General features: G+C 42.2%; 1 protein-coding gene across 5 annotated transcripts; it reads right to left on the bottom strand.

Moving 5' to 3' along the window:
* Positions 1-1341: 1341 nt before the first annotated feature.
* Positions 1342-6266, bottom strand: SRSF5 (serine and arginine rich splicing factor 5). Of its 5 annotated transcripts, none has more exons than XM_055303972.1 (8): positions 6111-6266; positions 5061-5205; positions 4709-4779; positions 4486-4584; positions 4112-4181; positions 2810-2883; positions 2238-2348; positions 1342-2147 (listed from the first exon to the last, which is right to left on the bottom strand). In XM_055303972.1, the coding sequence occupies exons 2-8, from the start codon at positions 5184-5186 to the stop codon at positions 1880-1882; spliced, it is 819 nt and encodes a 272-aa protein (XP_055159947.1). In that variant the 5' UTR covers positions 5187-5205; positions 6111-6266; the 3' UTR covers positions 1342-1879. The 5 variants fall into 5 exon arrangements, with proteins under 5 accessions (XP_055159947.1, XP_055159945.1, XP_055159946.1 ...); XM_055303970.1 differs by having other exon boundaries at positions 6107-6259; XM_055303971.1 differs by having other exon boundaries at positions 5982-6115.
* Positions 6267-14935: the final 8669 nt, after the last annotated feature.

Genomic DNA, 14935 nt, shown 5'->3' on the forward strand with positions numbered 1-14935 from the left:
AATATTAAAATGCCAAGCCATGCATATCTGTCTACTTAGGAGTAAAGAAAGGAGAAAAAACCAGAATAGTCAACTACTAAAATATCAAAAAGTACATACATCCTACTACCCAGTTACACATAAAAGCCTAAGAGGAAAAAAAAAAAGGCTTTTTTCCTTTTGGAAGCAAATTTGGCTGACTTGCAGCTTTCCCAAAAACCTAATAAAGAAAAAACCCCTAGGTTCCACTGTCTTGTCTCACCCTGAATAAACAAGTGTAAAACACTCAAAATCTCCCTAAAATCCACCTCATTCATGGCAGAAAGATCAGTTTTCCCCATTTCATGGCTTAGGCATCTATAGTCTTGGGATACGATAACAAATGTACAACTTTTCAAGCCTACCCCCAAATGGATCCCTACTACCCAATCCCCACACTTTTGGAAAGCCAAAAGCAATCCTTCTGGTCCTTCTAATTCTTTCCTCAGAAATCCCTTAAAAGCTAGGGCAGATTAGTATACATGAATAGAAAATGTGGTTTTAAGGTTCTGGGAAACTAGAGTTCCTCAATTCCAATACCAGTCCACCATTTACGTGCTGCTCTTCTTTGGCCCTGAATTCTCACGTACAATGATGATTATGTACAAGGAAGTTGTGAAGATTCAGTGAACATAAGGGAAGATATTTTATAATGGTATCTGGCTACTACACACCACTCATGATACCAAACATCTATCCAACCTAGCATTCCCATAGAAGACTAAGAAAATCTAAGCAGTCTCTGGGAAGACTAGAAGAGACAGTAATAAAGCTCATTATCTAAAGGTACAGGGATCCCAGAACAAAGATAGATATAGAACCGTAAACACTTTTCTTATTCAAGTTTCCCCTTAACATATTCTCACATCCACAGCTCATCGTTCAAAGAAAAAAAACACGCACAACCTCTTCAAGCATACTTGCGCACTGACTTTGTAAGATCATCTCTAACCTTCAAAATGGTATTACAACCTTTAAAATAAGCATAAAACATTCACTTTTACAATTTGCTTCCCAAATTATTCTTCTCTTGGCTATGGAAGCCTAAATAACCTGATGCCAATATGATTAAGTAATACAGGGAAAAAGCATGGTAGGGTCACAGGCAGGAAACTTGAACTATCATTTTCAATAGTTCTCAGACTTCTCTGCCCTTGTTTCGACCAGCCTGGAAATGGCCAAGAAGATTAAGATCTAAATTTCAAAAAAAAAATCTTTAAAAATCCACCAAACTCCAGGATTCTCTACCAGGCATTTTAAATGTATTGAACATAGGTGGGTAGGGAATAACGAGCATACATCCTTCAGATAAACAGACAAAAGCAATTTTATAATCTTTTATTATCAATAACAACAGCTGCTTTAACGTCTTTGTCAGGCAGCTGTTAAAGGGTGGGTGGGAGGACACCCTTAACCCTTAACAAGGAAAACTCAAGCCTTTATGTACAAGCAAAATTAGAGCTCTTTTAAATGTCCAAAGCTATTAATTAGTTTAATTGAGGCATTAAACTAATTCTGAATTAACATATTTGAATAACCAAGAACTAAAATGTTCAAATCTTTTCTAGTACAAAAAAATTAAATTTGCTTTAGTTATAAAAGAGCTCTCTCAATATACACAAACTATACACTTCAGACATTCACAAAAATGTGAGCGGAAGGCTTATCAAAAGACATTTAATACAATTAGTTTTCAACAACCCCTTGATGGTCCACATCTACAAAGATATCCAGCCCAACCCAACCCCCCTCCAAACCCCACCCCCCACAGAAAAGCACATACTTACCAGAATTTTTAGCAAGTATGGTTTGGGAATTTGTTTTGTTTTAAAAAAGGCCCCCAGGGCAAGTTATTTACAGTTTAATTGCCACTGTCAACTGATCTGGACCTTGACCGGGATCGGGACCTGGACCTCTGGCGATCCACAGATGCTGGAGACTTAGATCTACTTGAAGAACCACGTTTCTGGCTCTTCTCAGGCACAGGAGACCTACTAACAGAACGGGACTTGCTCCGGCTCCTGCTCCTGCTCCTGGACCGGCTGTAAGACTTGCGACTCCGGGAACGAGATCGGCTACGAGACCTAGAGGAACTCCTGGTCCGGGAACGAGACCTGCTTCGTGACCTACTAGGAAGGAAAACAAAAAACAAAATACAACGTAAGTGGCAGGCCCTACAAACCCACTAACTAAAACTTTTTCTTAAATATGTTAGATACCTGTGCCTTTTGCTGCCCTCGATTAATTTGATTTTTCTCCCATTTATTTCCTTTCCAGAAAGTTTTTCAATAGCATTCTTTAAATCACCATAAGAGGCAAACTCAACCACCCTACAATGGGAAAAAAAAAAAAAAAAACCATTTGTCAAATCATATACATCTGGTAGTCTGGTCTCAAACTACACATAGCAATCCAAGTAGCTACATTACCTTTTCTATGTACCTTTTACTACTACTGTATTAAGACTCTTAGATCTTGATAACAGCATAAAGTTTCTTGACCTTCAAACCGCTGACATTTTAAGCTAGATAGTTCTTTGCTGTGGAGGGCTTTTCCTATGCATTGTTGATGTTTATTTAGCAGCATCCCTGGCCTCTAACACACAAGAAGCCAGTAGCACCCTCAACCAGTTACAACTAAAAATGTGGTTCAATGCCTCCTACAGAGCAAATTCATCCTCGACTGAGTACCACTGCACTCTAGCATGTACAAATTCTAAGTTTTCAGAAAACGTTCACAGTAACATTTTCAGCAGATTTTAAAAGGCTATGGATCTTCAGTACACACTCACCCTTCATTTAATTTAGGTCGATGTGCATCCGCAAAGGTTACTTCCCCAGCTTGTCTCATGAAATCTTTGAGATCCTTAACACAAGACAATTATGTCAAGCAAAGAAAAGGAAACCGGACACACAAACAACCACATTGTATAAAAAACAAGACTACTGGAAGAGAAGATGTTAGATAAAGTACAAACATGGCATTTACCACACTTGTATTCTATCAGAATTCAAAAATTAACTATGCCAGGGCACGAAATAAGCAAAGAGCATATTGCTTTTAAGCAAAATGCCAGAAGAAATTCAGATTTTAACATTAAAGTAGTATTAGTCTATATTGAGCTCAATACAAAAGAAAAAAAAAACAAAACAAAACAAAAACAAAACAAAAAGAAACAGTACATATTTTAAAAGTAAAGACTAAAGTAGAAATTTTATATTTAAAAAAAACAGAACATTTACAAGACACCAGTTATTTTGTGCCCCATATGTCATTAAAAAAGTTTACTTTACCTTTATTATTATTTCCCTAGGCTAGTCAAGCAGCAAACCATTAATCGGTCGGAGAAACCTTCATGACATATGCCCGACTGGCTCTTCGCCACCCACTTGAAGGACACTACCCAATCGATGGAAGCCTTTAATCGCACAGCCCTCCCTATTAGCAGACTACTGGCGGATGCAGACATGTTCTACTCTTGTGCAGTTACCAAGGACCACTTTACTGCGATCAGGATTCCAACGACCACCTAATTTCGTATCTTTCAACTCTTTTCGACCAGGACCTCTTATTCGGAAGCGTTACAGGAAGACAGCTCTCAACTTAGGGATCAGATCACGTTATCAACGCTCTGGGATCGCTGCAACCTGGCACTTCAAGTAAGTGCACCGATTACGTCTAGACCGGCAAACACAGATCTAGAGGTGGCCAATTGATCACTGTAGGAGCTGACTGGCAAAGTCAACCAGGCCCAACCAAGAGTGACCAAGACAACGATTAGGATAACCCACAGGCACTCCTCGTCATAAGGCCAACGACACAGATAGGCTGGCAAATAAAGGGTTTAATATTTGGTTAAAATTGATTTTAAAAAACAAGAAAAAATATCCTCAAAACATTAAACATTTGATCACTAATATTAAAACTTGAAAATATCCCCCAATTACATTTAACTAAAAATTTAAAATTACAATTAAATCCATTAATTTAATTAAATATAAAATTACTTTTAATAAAACATAATAAAACATTAACTACCCATTAATTTTTAAAAAGCCACATTAAAATAGCTCAAAACTGTGTTTCAACAAACCTGCCAGCTGACTCTTGAAGATAAATTCTCAACTATAAGCCGATTTTCTGTTCTTACAGGTGGAGCATTTCTGAGGAAGAAAATGAGTACTCACAATGGAAGAAATGCAGCAGTATGCACCTACTGTGTTCGACTGTGGGCAAGTTCAAGCAATCAGAAAGAACAAGTCATTCGAATGACTTCCATCAAGCTTCTCTGAATTACTTATACAACTTACTACACACGTTAATCAGGAACAGTGGACCAACGTAAGAATGATAGAAATGATTACACGGTAAGTTTCCGAGTCACCTATTGCTAATGGTTCTTAAACATTAAAAACTCCTCCTGAAGTAATGATTGTTCAAAGCAGCCATACACCATCCATCACATACCGTCTATCATTTCGAGGTCTGCGACTACTAAAACGGTCAGAATAGCGTCCTCTACCTCGTCCACCTCGAGACCGAGCCCTAGCATGTTCAATAGTAACCCTACAGGGAGGTGGGGAAAAAAAAAAAGCTTTATTATCCACCCAATGCACGTGAGATCTACTTTGAAATAACCCAGCTGTCTATCTTACAGTCCTAAATAGTTACACAAAACTAACTTTCTCACCTTTCACTGCAGAGTTCTTTTCCATCAAGTTCATATACAGCATCATCCGCATCCCTGGGATCCTCAAATTCCTAATACGTAAACATGAAAAAACAGTGCTTAACGTGGCTCTAAAGCGTGTTCTACAACATATTAAAAATCACTAAAACCTTGTGGCAGGATGAGTATCTTAAGAACAGTGCCACGTACACAAGTTGAACTGAGAAGTGATCAGGAGTGGTTCCCTCCAACAGCGAGGTTCTTTTATCCCTTAAAAATACCCTACCTGAACTTCAGTGGAAACCAAGACACTACTTATCAAGATCTTTACCGACTTAACAGTAGTTCTAAACCACCAACGGTCAATACTTACCACAAACCCAAAGCCTCTTTTCAGATCAATATCTCTTATTCGTCCATACCCCTTGAAGAATCTTTCCACGTCTTTCTCCCTGGCCGCTGGATTTAGCCTCCCGATGAATACTCGACAGCCGCTCATGGTGTCCGGCTATTATTTTCTGTTACAAAATAATTCAATTGAGACAATACCAGTGAATGTCGAAAGAATGCCTGGTCAAGGGGTCAAAAACATAAACGGCATAAAATAAAATGTTTACCCGGTGATGTTATAAACAAGATTGCCAAGAGTGCCTCTTATTAGGCCAGGTCCCTTGCAGACAAAATTAAAACTCGGCTCCCAACACGATCCTTCCCTGGGCCCAGACCGCAGCAACCGCAACGCCCACTGCCGCCTCTGGAACTGCGCAGCCGCACTCTCTCCCCGGCTCTTCTGGCCCCCTCCCATCTGCCGCAGTTAGGAAAGGCCGAGAAGTGCGGGCGGAGCCGACCCCGCCCTTCGCAAGGCCAGCCCAATGGCGACTGGCCGCGCGCGCGTCGCCGCCTCCCAGGAACGTCACAGCGGGTGGAAGCCGGAATCTCGCGACGCCACCGCCGCGCCTGCGCAGACGGCGGCGAGCGGACGCTGGCAGCCACAAAATGGCGGCGGCGGAGCCAGCGGTGGGGACAGCCGCGCGTGCCAAACGCCCTTCTCCCTTCTCCCTCCCCCCTCCCCGGACTCCACAGTTCCGGAGTCATGTGCCCGCCCGCAGAAGGCCCTGACCGCACCCCGAGCAAAGGTCTCGGCCCGATACTCGGGGGGGTTCGGTAGTGAAGAGGTAAGGAGACGGGGAGGGGCACACTACCCCTGTGTATCAACCACCAGAACCAGGACCGCCCTTCCACCTTCGGTTCCCCCTCAAACGACACCCAAAGGGAGACGTGCCCCAGCGCCCACCTCGAATAAACTGCGCTCATTGGACGCCGTCCTCCGCAAAGAGAGCAGCCCTGGCCACTCGCGATCTGAGCGGCCATGAAGAAGCCTCGATCCGAGAAGCCTTTCCCTCAAAGTGAGCCACTCACCTACCGGACAGGATCTTTGGCAGCTGAGACCAGAGAGGTCCGTAGTCTGCGACGGAGCTGTCTGCCTCCCCGCAGACCCGGACTAAAATCGTCTACGCCTCTCCACAACTGACGCACTTAGCTGCTCCTGCCTTCCACAAAATGGAGGGCGCGCCCCTGCGTCACTTCCGGGACCGCCCCTGGGCCCTCCCCGTCGGACCCGGGGAGGGAAATTTCCGCGGAGCCGGAAGTTTACGCGGGGCCGGGGCTCCTTCACGGGGACCGCCGCGGCGCCCTGCACCCGCGAGGGGCGGGGCCGAGGGGCGGGGATTGGCGTCTGGCGCGGCCGTCAGGGGCCCGGCGCTGGAAGGGCCGCGCTTGGCGTTTGCTCCAAGTAGGCCGCCCAGTGCTGTTCGTCGCTGATAACGCTAGAGCAGATGACACTCCCTTTTTTTTATCTGAATATTTTTTTGAGACACCCCGAAGAGTACTGGGTGGAGGAAGCTCGGGCTTTGCAAAAATGCTCGGCCATCTCTGACCCCTTGCTGCTTGCGATCATGCCACGGACGTGTGCTTTATACTAAGAAGACTGAAGAACTGCAGTATTTTTTTAAATGGAAGGTTCTTGCTTAGATCTTAAATACATACATACATAAATACATACATAAATAATTCTTGCATGATGAAATGCTTGAAATTGGGACTGCAGCTAGCAGGCCATCTGGAATTGAAGCCAGAATGCAGATTTCTGTCCTGGAGCCGAGCTGGTTGCAAGAGGTTTCAAACTACTTTAAAAGTCCGGATGGTGTTTGGTTAACCCTCCCCGTTCACGTTTCTGTACTGTAACGCATAAAAGCATACCATTCCTCAGCAACAAAAAGACCGTGTTTTCAAAATGAGGGTGAAACAGCCTTCCGCATCCTTGACGCCGCATTTCCTAGCAAGGTAGCAATTCAGGCGTAAAGAATGATTGTGAAAAGCTTCCTTTTCTTGAATGCTCTTAGGAGGACTCCAAGGCACCCATTTTTCAGAGGTACCTAGCGTCTAGGGTTGCTGCTTGCAACTAAAATTACACAGAGATAAAGTAGTTCAAGAAGCAGCAGTGCTACTGACCCTTACTCTGACCTCCCAGCCCTTAGAAATTCTAGGTTAGAATTTGGATAGTTTGTATGGAATGAGCTTGTCCATTTATACATTTTTTTAAAAAAGATTTTATTTATTTGGGAGAGCGCACAAGGGAGGACAGGCTGAGGGAGAGGTAGAAGCAGATCCCCCACTGAGCAGGGAGCTTGGGCTGGATCTCAGGATCGTGAACTGAGCCACCCAGGTGCCCCTACACATTTGTTTATTTTAGGCGGAGCCACAGTAGGTACAGCAAAAATGTGAATTTAGTCATCTATGGTGTGGGGAATGAAGGATGCATTTAGAAATATATATATATGAGGGGTACCTGGGTGGTTCAGTTGCTTAAACATCTGTCTTCAGCTCTGGTGATTCCGAGGTCCTGGGATTGGCCTGCATGGTTGGGTTCCCTGCTCAACCTGCTTTTCCCTCTCCCTCTGCATCTCTCTGCTGCTCTTGCTCTCTCTCTTTCTCTCTCTGTCCCTCAAACAAATAAAATTTCAAAAAGAAAACATGAATTTGTTAAAAGAAAACACCTTTGCCCACTAGCTTAATAAACACTGGCATCTCATAATGTACAAATTGTCCCAAACCAGTACTTGTTTAGTTTCATTTGTTTCCTTTCTGCATAATTTTAGAAATTGGTCTTCCAATTATTTTCTGCAACTTCTGTTGTCTATGATAGAAGCAACCACATGTGATTTCACTCACTAAATGGTATTTTTGCTGCAATAACAGGAAGTAATCTAAAGAAGGTTTTCTAGGAGTGAAAGACAAGACTAATGGTGCTGTACGTCATGAAAAAAGTTGCTGTCTTCAGCCCACAGCATTTTGATATTCTCCAGGACAATTTTTTTTATAAAGCCTATTAATCTTACAAGTTATTCACCAGCAAAATGAATTTATTCATGAATAGTAGAGATTTGTAATTCAAGACTTATAAGCTGCAGAAAAACCATAGGCAAGTCCAACAAAGGAGAGGAACAACATGTTACGGAGAAGGAGGAAGTTGGGAAGGATTATTTTTAAGGAAAGTCCAACGTTCATTGCAGAAAAGCATGGTTTCTCATTGGTTGAGTACAGGGGTAGTCATTTTTTTTTTCTTTAAAGATGTATTTATTTTAGAGAAAGAGAAAATGTTCAAGGGGGAAGAGACAGAGATAGTGGGGGAGAATCTCAAGCAGACTCCTTGCTGAGCCCATCAGGGGGGCTCAGTCTCACAACCCACGAGATCTTGACTTGATCCAAAACCAAGGGTTAGACACTTAACTGACCGAGCCACCTGAGCACCACAGGGCTAGTCATTTTCTCATAGAAAGCAGTGTATACCTTTTCTGTGTTAGGGGCTGTGATGATTCTTTCTTCTTGAGGTTTCTTCTATAGGAGTCTGTTAACTGACACTTTTTCCTGTAATTGCAGATGAATGGTTTGGCTCCCACTACTAGCCTCCAGACTTTAGTAAGGTTTCCCTTCATTAGGTTTCAAAAGGCCTTTCTCTTATTTGTTACTGTTAAAAAGGTTTGATTTCCACAAAGCTAATTTTTCAATAGTAGTGCCTAATGATTTAATCTTCTGTTTTTTAAATGACTTTTTGCAACATTTTTTCCATGACACCTGCTTTTTTTTATATAAATAAAATCTTTTTAAATTTCTTTTTTTTTAATATTTATTTATTTATTAATGATAGTCACAGAGAGAGAGAGAGAGGCAGAGACACAGGCAGAGGGAGAAGCAGGCTCCATGCACCGGGAGCCCGATGTGGGACTCGATCCCGGGTCTCCAGGATCGCGCCCCGGGCCAAAGGCAGGCGCCAAACCACTGTGCCACCCAGGGATCCCTCCATGACACCTGCTTAAGAACTCTTCCTACCAGCTTGTTTCTTACCAATTTTTAACACAATCATATAAACACAGTCATCTTCCATCAGTGTAATTACTCTCCTTCCTGTGTGATTCTATAATATTCTGCATATGCCCCTACAATTCCTGCATAAGGGTATGTGTTATTTTTTTTTAATTTTTATTTATTTATGATAGTCACACACACAGAGAGAGAGAGAGAGAGAGGCAGAGACACAGGCAGAGGGAGAAGCAGGCTCCATGCACCGGGAGCCCGACGTGGGATTCGATCCGGGGTCTCCAGGATCACGCCCTGGGCCAAAGGCAGGCGCTAAACCGCTGCGCCACCCAGGGATCCCAGGGTATGTGTTATTTATGGGTTTTTTTCCAGAAATGTCTAGCACAGAAAAGGTTCAATATATGTAGACCTGAATTCACATTAGCATTGTCTTTTTTCAGGTCATCCTGCTCCTATATTAATGTTTCAACAAAATGGCATGGTATCTTTTTCCTAAGACATCCACATGAGTAGCAAATCTTAGGAAAGGAAAAAAAAAAGATGCAGAGAAATCACAGATTACAATAAACACGATAAAATAAAAATTAACATAGTTTGTTGGCCATCTCTGTTGAGGTCTTTCAGCATAACGTGGGATGTTTCATTCATCACATTCTTGATTTCATCTGATTTAGGGATCAGCAAATCGTGGCCTGTGGGCCTAATCCAGCCTGCCACTTTTTTTTTGCACAGCCTGAAGATGGTTTTACATTTTTGATGGTTGAGGTTGGGGAAAGGTGATCAAAAGAAGACGTTGTGACACATGAAAATCAGATGAAATTCCAAGGTCAGTATATCCATCATTGAAGTTTTTTTAGAGCACAGCCACTCCTGTTCATTTACTTCCTGTCTATATCCATTGTCCTGCCACAAAAGCAGGACTGAATAGTTGTGATAGAGACCATATGGACCACAATACCTAAAATATTTACTGACTCTTTATAGAAAACATTTGCCGGGATCCCTGGGTGGCGCAGTGGTTTAGCGCCTGCCTTTGGCCCGCGGCGCGATCCTGGAGACCCGGGATCGAATCCCATGTCGGGCTCCCGGTGCATGGAGCCTGCTTCTCCCTCTGCCTGTGTCTCTGCCTCTCTCTCTCATTCTGTGTGACTATCATAAATAAATTAAAATATATATATATATTTAAAAAAAAAAACATTTGCCAACCCCTGAGCTGATTCCTAAACTTTAAACTGTTTTGTGAATGTTCCACCCAACTCCCTGTGTCAGATAATAAAACTGAAAACAAGGACAAAGGATTCTATATTTTTAAATTGAGCTCATTATATCCTAGTTATAAAAATATATATGCTCATTATCAGAAAAATATATGACAGGGAACATAATTGAAAGAACAGGAGAACACTCGTGATCCCATCTCACCAAATGAACCTTGGATTTTGGTTCACTGTATTTCCTTCTTGTGTTTTCTTTCCTAGGTGTTTAATACATGTTTTTTTTTTTCCAGTTCAAAAATAATAAATCATCATTCTCAAAAAACATAGATGTTCTTAAAAAGACGTTAAAAGGCAATCTTTTTTTTTTTTTTTTTGAAGGTTATCCTTATTCCCAACTCTGAAGGATACCTATTTGGCTTTTTAAATAATTTCTCTGTAGTTATAGCATCTAAAAGCACAATTGCATCTCCAAAATATGAATCATCCTCATATATAGAATTTGGCACCATGAGGGTTTTTTATTCATAAAACATTATCATGGGCATTTTCCATGTTTCCTTAACATATTTATGATCAAAAGTGTATATTCAAATATGTGTCATATGACCAGGGAAAACACCCCAATCAGTAACTTTGTTTTTCTGAAAATGTCTTAAATAACACCAGATGCTTAAAAATTCCTATACAAAACTTCCAACACAAAGAAAAAGTGCTGTTTCCTTGCTTCTAGCTAATAATTCTAAATTTTTTTGAAAGGATATCTTTATTTGAGAGAGTGAGCACAAATAGGGGGAGGGGCGGAAGGAGAAGCAGGCTCCCCACTGAGCAGGGTGCCCTGATGCTAGATCCCAGGACTCTGGGATCATGACCTGAATCTAAAGCAGAAGCCCAACCAATTAAGCAACACAGCTGCCCTGGAAATGGTATCCTTAATCTCTCTTGGAAATTTATGGTTTTTAAATATGTTCCATTTTCTATCAATTCATCCCTATAGACCTACCTGACTTCTTTCTATTACTACATCATGATTTTTTAGCATTGTTTAACTTAAATTTATTTTAAATTAATGCATAATAATTGAAAGACCTGTGAATTTTAGAGCCCAGATTAGTGTTTCTCAACACCAGGTGCACACTAAAATCATCTGGGAAGTGTTTATAATGTTCTGCTGCCTGGGTCCCTATTAGCAGAAATTCTGATTTAACTGTCTGGGCCAGAACCCTAGTTTGTTAGTAAGGGCTGCAGGTTGTTTTAATACTCAACCAGGAGTCTGAGAGGAATGCTGACATCAGTCTAGGAACTCACCTTTTTGTTCTCCATAAAATCCAATTATCATCTAGCTCCATCTTCCCTCTTCCGAATACCCAAATGTCACTCAGGGTATAGCTGGAGCCCTGATGGGGACAGTGACAGGGAAGCAGATTTGGGACACAAACTATCATAATATCAAGAAAAACTTAAATGCAGAGCACCTAAGCATATCTCCCTTACCATACTTCTTAATATTGACAGCTCCTGCTTCCTGAGCACACTATTGTGTGCCAGGCATTGTGATAAAGACTCTGAGCACATCAACTCAATCTATTGTCACACAACCCTTCTATGGAGGTGTATAATATTTTTTAAATGAAGAAATGGAGGCTTCCAGAATCTAACCATCTATTCTGCCCAGAACATCCCACTTTTTGACATTCCTGCCAAGGCCCTTTTCACAAAAGCTGCAGCATGACCTTCATGTGCTGCCTTTCTGTGCATTAAGGTGGTCCCAGGAATGGTCAGAAATGGGAAGCACTTCTACTGACTTTATAGAGTTCCAACCACCAAAGTTTGAAAAGGTTGGAGTGAGGTACAAATTGGAATAGGCAGAGCTTCTCTGCACAGGGATTGAACTGAAGGAGAAATAGGGCCGTATCTTCAAAAAGAAAGGGAAGAGAAGGTTAGCATAAGAGCTCTTGAGCATACTTTCTTAGGGATACAAAGTAATTCCCACTAACTCAGAATTTGTTGAATTGTTGACAAAACTTAGAAATGCTTTTTTTTTTTAAGAGTTTATTTATTCATGAGAGACACAGAGGCAGAAACTTAGGCAGAGAGAGAAGCAGGCTCCCTATGGGGAGCCCAATGTGGGACTCGATCCCAGGACAAAGGCAGCCAAAGGCAGACACTCAAACGCTGAGCCACCCAGCTGCCCCAAAACTTAGAAATTCTTCATATGTCCACAGCATAGTGCTTATTGATGCCAGTTGTGCTATGAATTAACACCCAGTTTAAATTCTAGCTCTGTCCCACTTTTACCATTGCATGCAATTATCTTCTAACTCAATGATTCTTTTTTTAAAAAAAGATTTTATTCATTTACTTGGGGGAGAGAGAGAAATAGTAAGAAGGAGAGCATGAGAGGCTTGGGAGAAGCAGACTCTGCTGAGCAGGGAGCCCAATGCAGGACTCAACCCCAGGACCCCAGGACCATGACCTGAACTGAAAGCAGACACTTAACTGACTGAGACACCCAGGTGCCCCTAATTCAATGGTTCTTTTTTCTTTTTTCTTTTTTTTTAAGATTTTATTTATTTATTTATTTATGAGAGACACAGAGAGAGGCAGAGATATAGGCAGAGGGAGAAGTAGGCTCCCTGCAGGGAGCCCAATGTGAGACTGGATCCCAGGACCCCAGGATAATGAACTGAGCCAAAGGTAGACACTCAACCACTAAGCCACCCAGGTGTCCCTCAATGATTCTTTAAAAAGAATCATTTGGGCACTTTTCCAAAAGCATATCCCTAGTGTCATTTTCCCAGAGAAAAGCCTGATTGAGGAATCTGATGCTCAGGAATCTGAATATCTAACTGGAACCTTCATCAGGTGGTTCTGAGCTACAGTTTGCACTCCCTAATCAGACCTGTATTGTGGGTTAGCTGCTCCCTTTCTCATGATCGCAACAGCCATTCCATGCCCTCTCCTCTCTTCTTAAGCAGCCACATCTCCTTCATTGTTAGCAGGTGTATTAGTTATCTATCATTGTAACAAAGTGCCCCAAAAGTTGACAACTTGAAACAACAGCATTTATTATCTCACAGGTTCTGTGATTCGGGAATTCAGGAATGTGTTGACTGGGTGGTTCAGCTTCGAGTCTCTCGTGAAACTGCCATCGAGCTGTTGGCTGGGGCTGTAGTCTTTTCTGAGCCTCAACTGGAGGAATCTACTTCCAAGTTCGCTTGCACAAATCTTGACACAAATCAGGCCCTTGTTGGCTGGAGACTTGAGACTTTGATTCTTCTGCGGGTGGGCCTCTCCATAGGCTGCCTGAATGTCCTCATGGCATGGCAACTGACTATCCCAAGACAGAGTGATCTGAAAGACCTGAGAGTTTCCCAAGAGGAAGCTACGGTCTTTTGATAACCTAATCTTGGAAATGACATACCATAGTGTATCAGTTTGCTAGGGTAGCATCACAAAATACCGAAACTGGATGAGTTACAACAACAGAAATGTATTGTGTCACAGTTCTGGAGGCCAGAAGTCCCAAATCAAGGTGTCAGCAAGGCCATGCTTCCTCTAACAGCTCTAGGGGAGGATCCCTTCTCACCTTTTCCTTGTGTCTGGTGTTTGCCAGCCATCCTTGGTGTTCCTGGCCTGCAAGTGCACCACTCCAGCCACATGACCATTTCCTCCTGTGTGTCTTCATCATTGTTTCTCTGTGTATGTTTGTCTTTGTTTAAATTTGGGTCCAAATTTCCCCTTTTGATAAGGACATCAATTGTATTGGATTACGACCTGCCCTAATGACCTCATTTTAACTTAATTATGTCTATAAAGACCCTATTTCCAACTAAGGTTACAATCCTGAGGCCCTGGGGTTGGAACCTCAACACACCCCCTTTCTGCAGGAGACACAATTCAACCCATAAAGAAACACATAGCTCTAGCCATATGCAGTTGGTCATGGAGCTCAACGCTGGTACAGTGTGGAAAGGATGGGAGGGAGCTGGCCAGGCTGTGAGACCCAGGAGTAGAGGATGACAGGGGTCATTGAAGGCTAACCACCACAACACTTCCTACGTCACACAGAAAATAGGCATCATCTATTATCTGGGAATAAAGAAAAAAGAATTGAAGTTATCAGGCTGCCATTGCTTCCATCTCTCCCCCTCCATCTTTGAATTACCTATATCTTCACCCATTTTCTCATCATCTGTCCCGGAGAAACAAGAGATTCAATTTCTCTCCAAGCCTTTGGTTCTTTGTGCACCAGATTCCAGAGCTTGCTCCAGCAATTATTTTTCTCTTTCTCTTTTATTCTATCTTAAGTCCCATCCTCTCCACTACCTCTTTGATCCTTAACTGTCAAACCTTCTTTGTTCCTCCCTTTATAACTTTTTAAAAAAGAAATCCTCCTCTTAACCTCTGTCATTTGTCAAGCTGCCAACATATTTTCTAATGTTTTTCCGTCTTTCCTAAGCCAACATATTTCTTAACAGAGCAGGTAGTTTTCACACCCCTAAGATGCCACTTTCTCAAGCTCTCATTCACCTGCAGCCACTTCCTCCTCCCCTCCCCCACCTCTCTGATGAAACTCCCCTGCCTGTTCATCATCCACCTGATTGCAAAATCCAGCGGCCTCCAAGCAATTCTTATCCTCCTCATTAAAAGCTGT

Source organism: Nyctereutes procyonoides, unplaced genomic scaffold (genome assembly GCF_905146905.1).
Source record: "Nyctereutes procyonoides isolate TBG_1078 unplaced genomic scaffold, NYPRO_anot_genome, whole genome shotgun sequence".
Taxonomy (NCBI): Eukaryota; Metazoa; Chordata; class Mammalia; order Carnivora; family Canidae; genus Nyctereutes; species Nyctereutes procyonoides.

Excerpts from the sequence above, each read along its gene's own strand:
- SRSF5 (XM_055303972.1), bottom strand. The coding sequence starts at position 5,186 with ATGAGCGGCTGTCGAGTATTCATCGGGAGGCTAAATCCAGCGGCCAGG. Across the intron at positions 4,780-5,060 it reads AAAGAGGCTTTGGGTTTGTG|GAATTTGAGGATCCCAGGGA; the intron begins GTAAGTATTGAC and ends TTTACGTATTAG. Across the intron at positions 4,585-4,708 it reads AAAGAACTCTGCAGTGAAAG|GGTTACTATTGAACATGCTA; the intron begins GTGAGAAAGTTA and ends ACCTCCCTGTAG.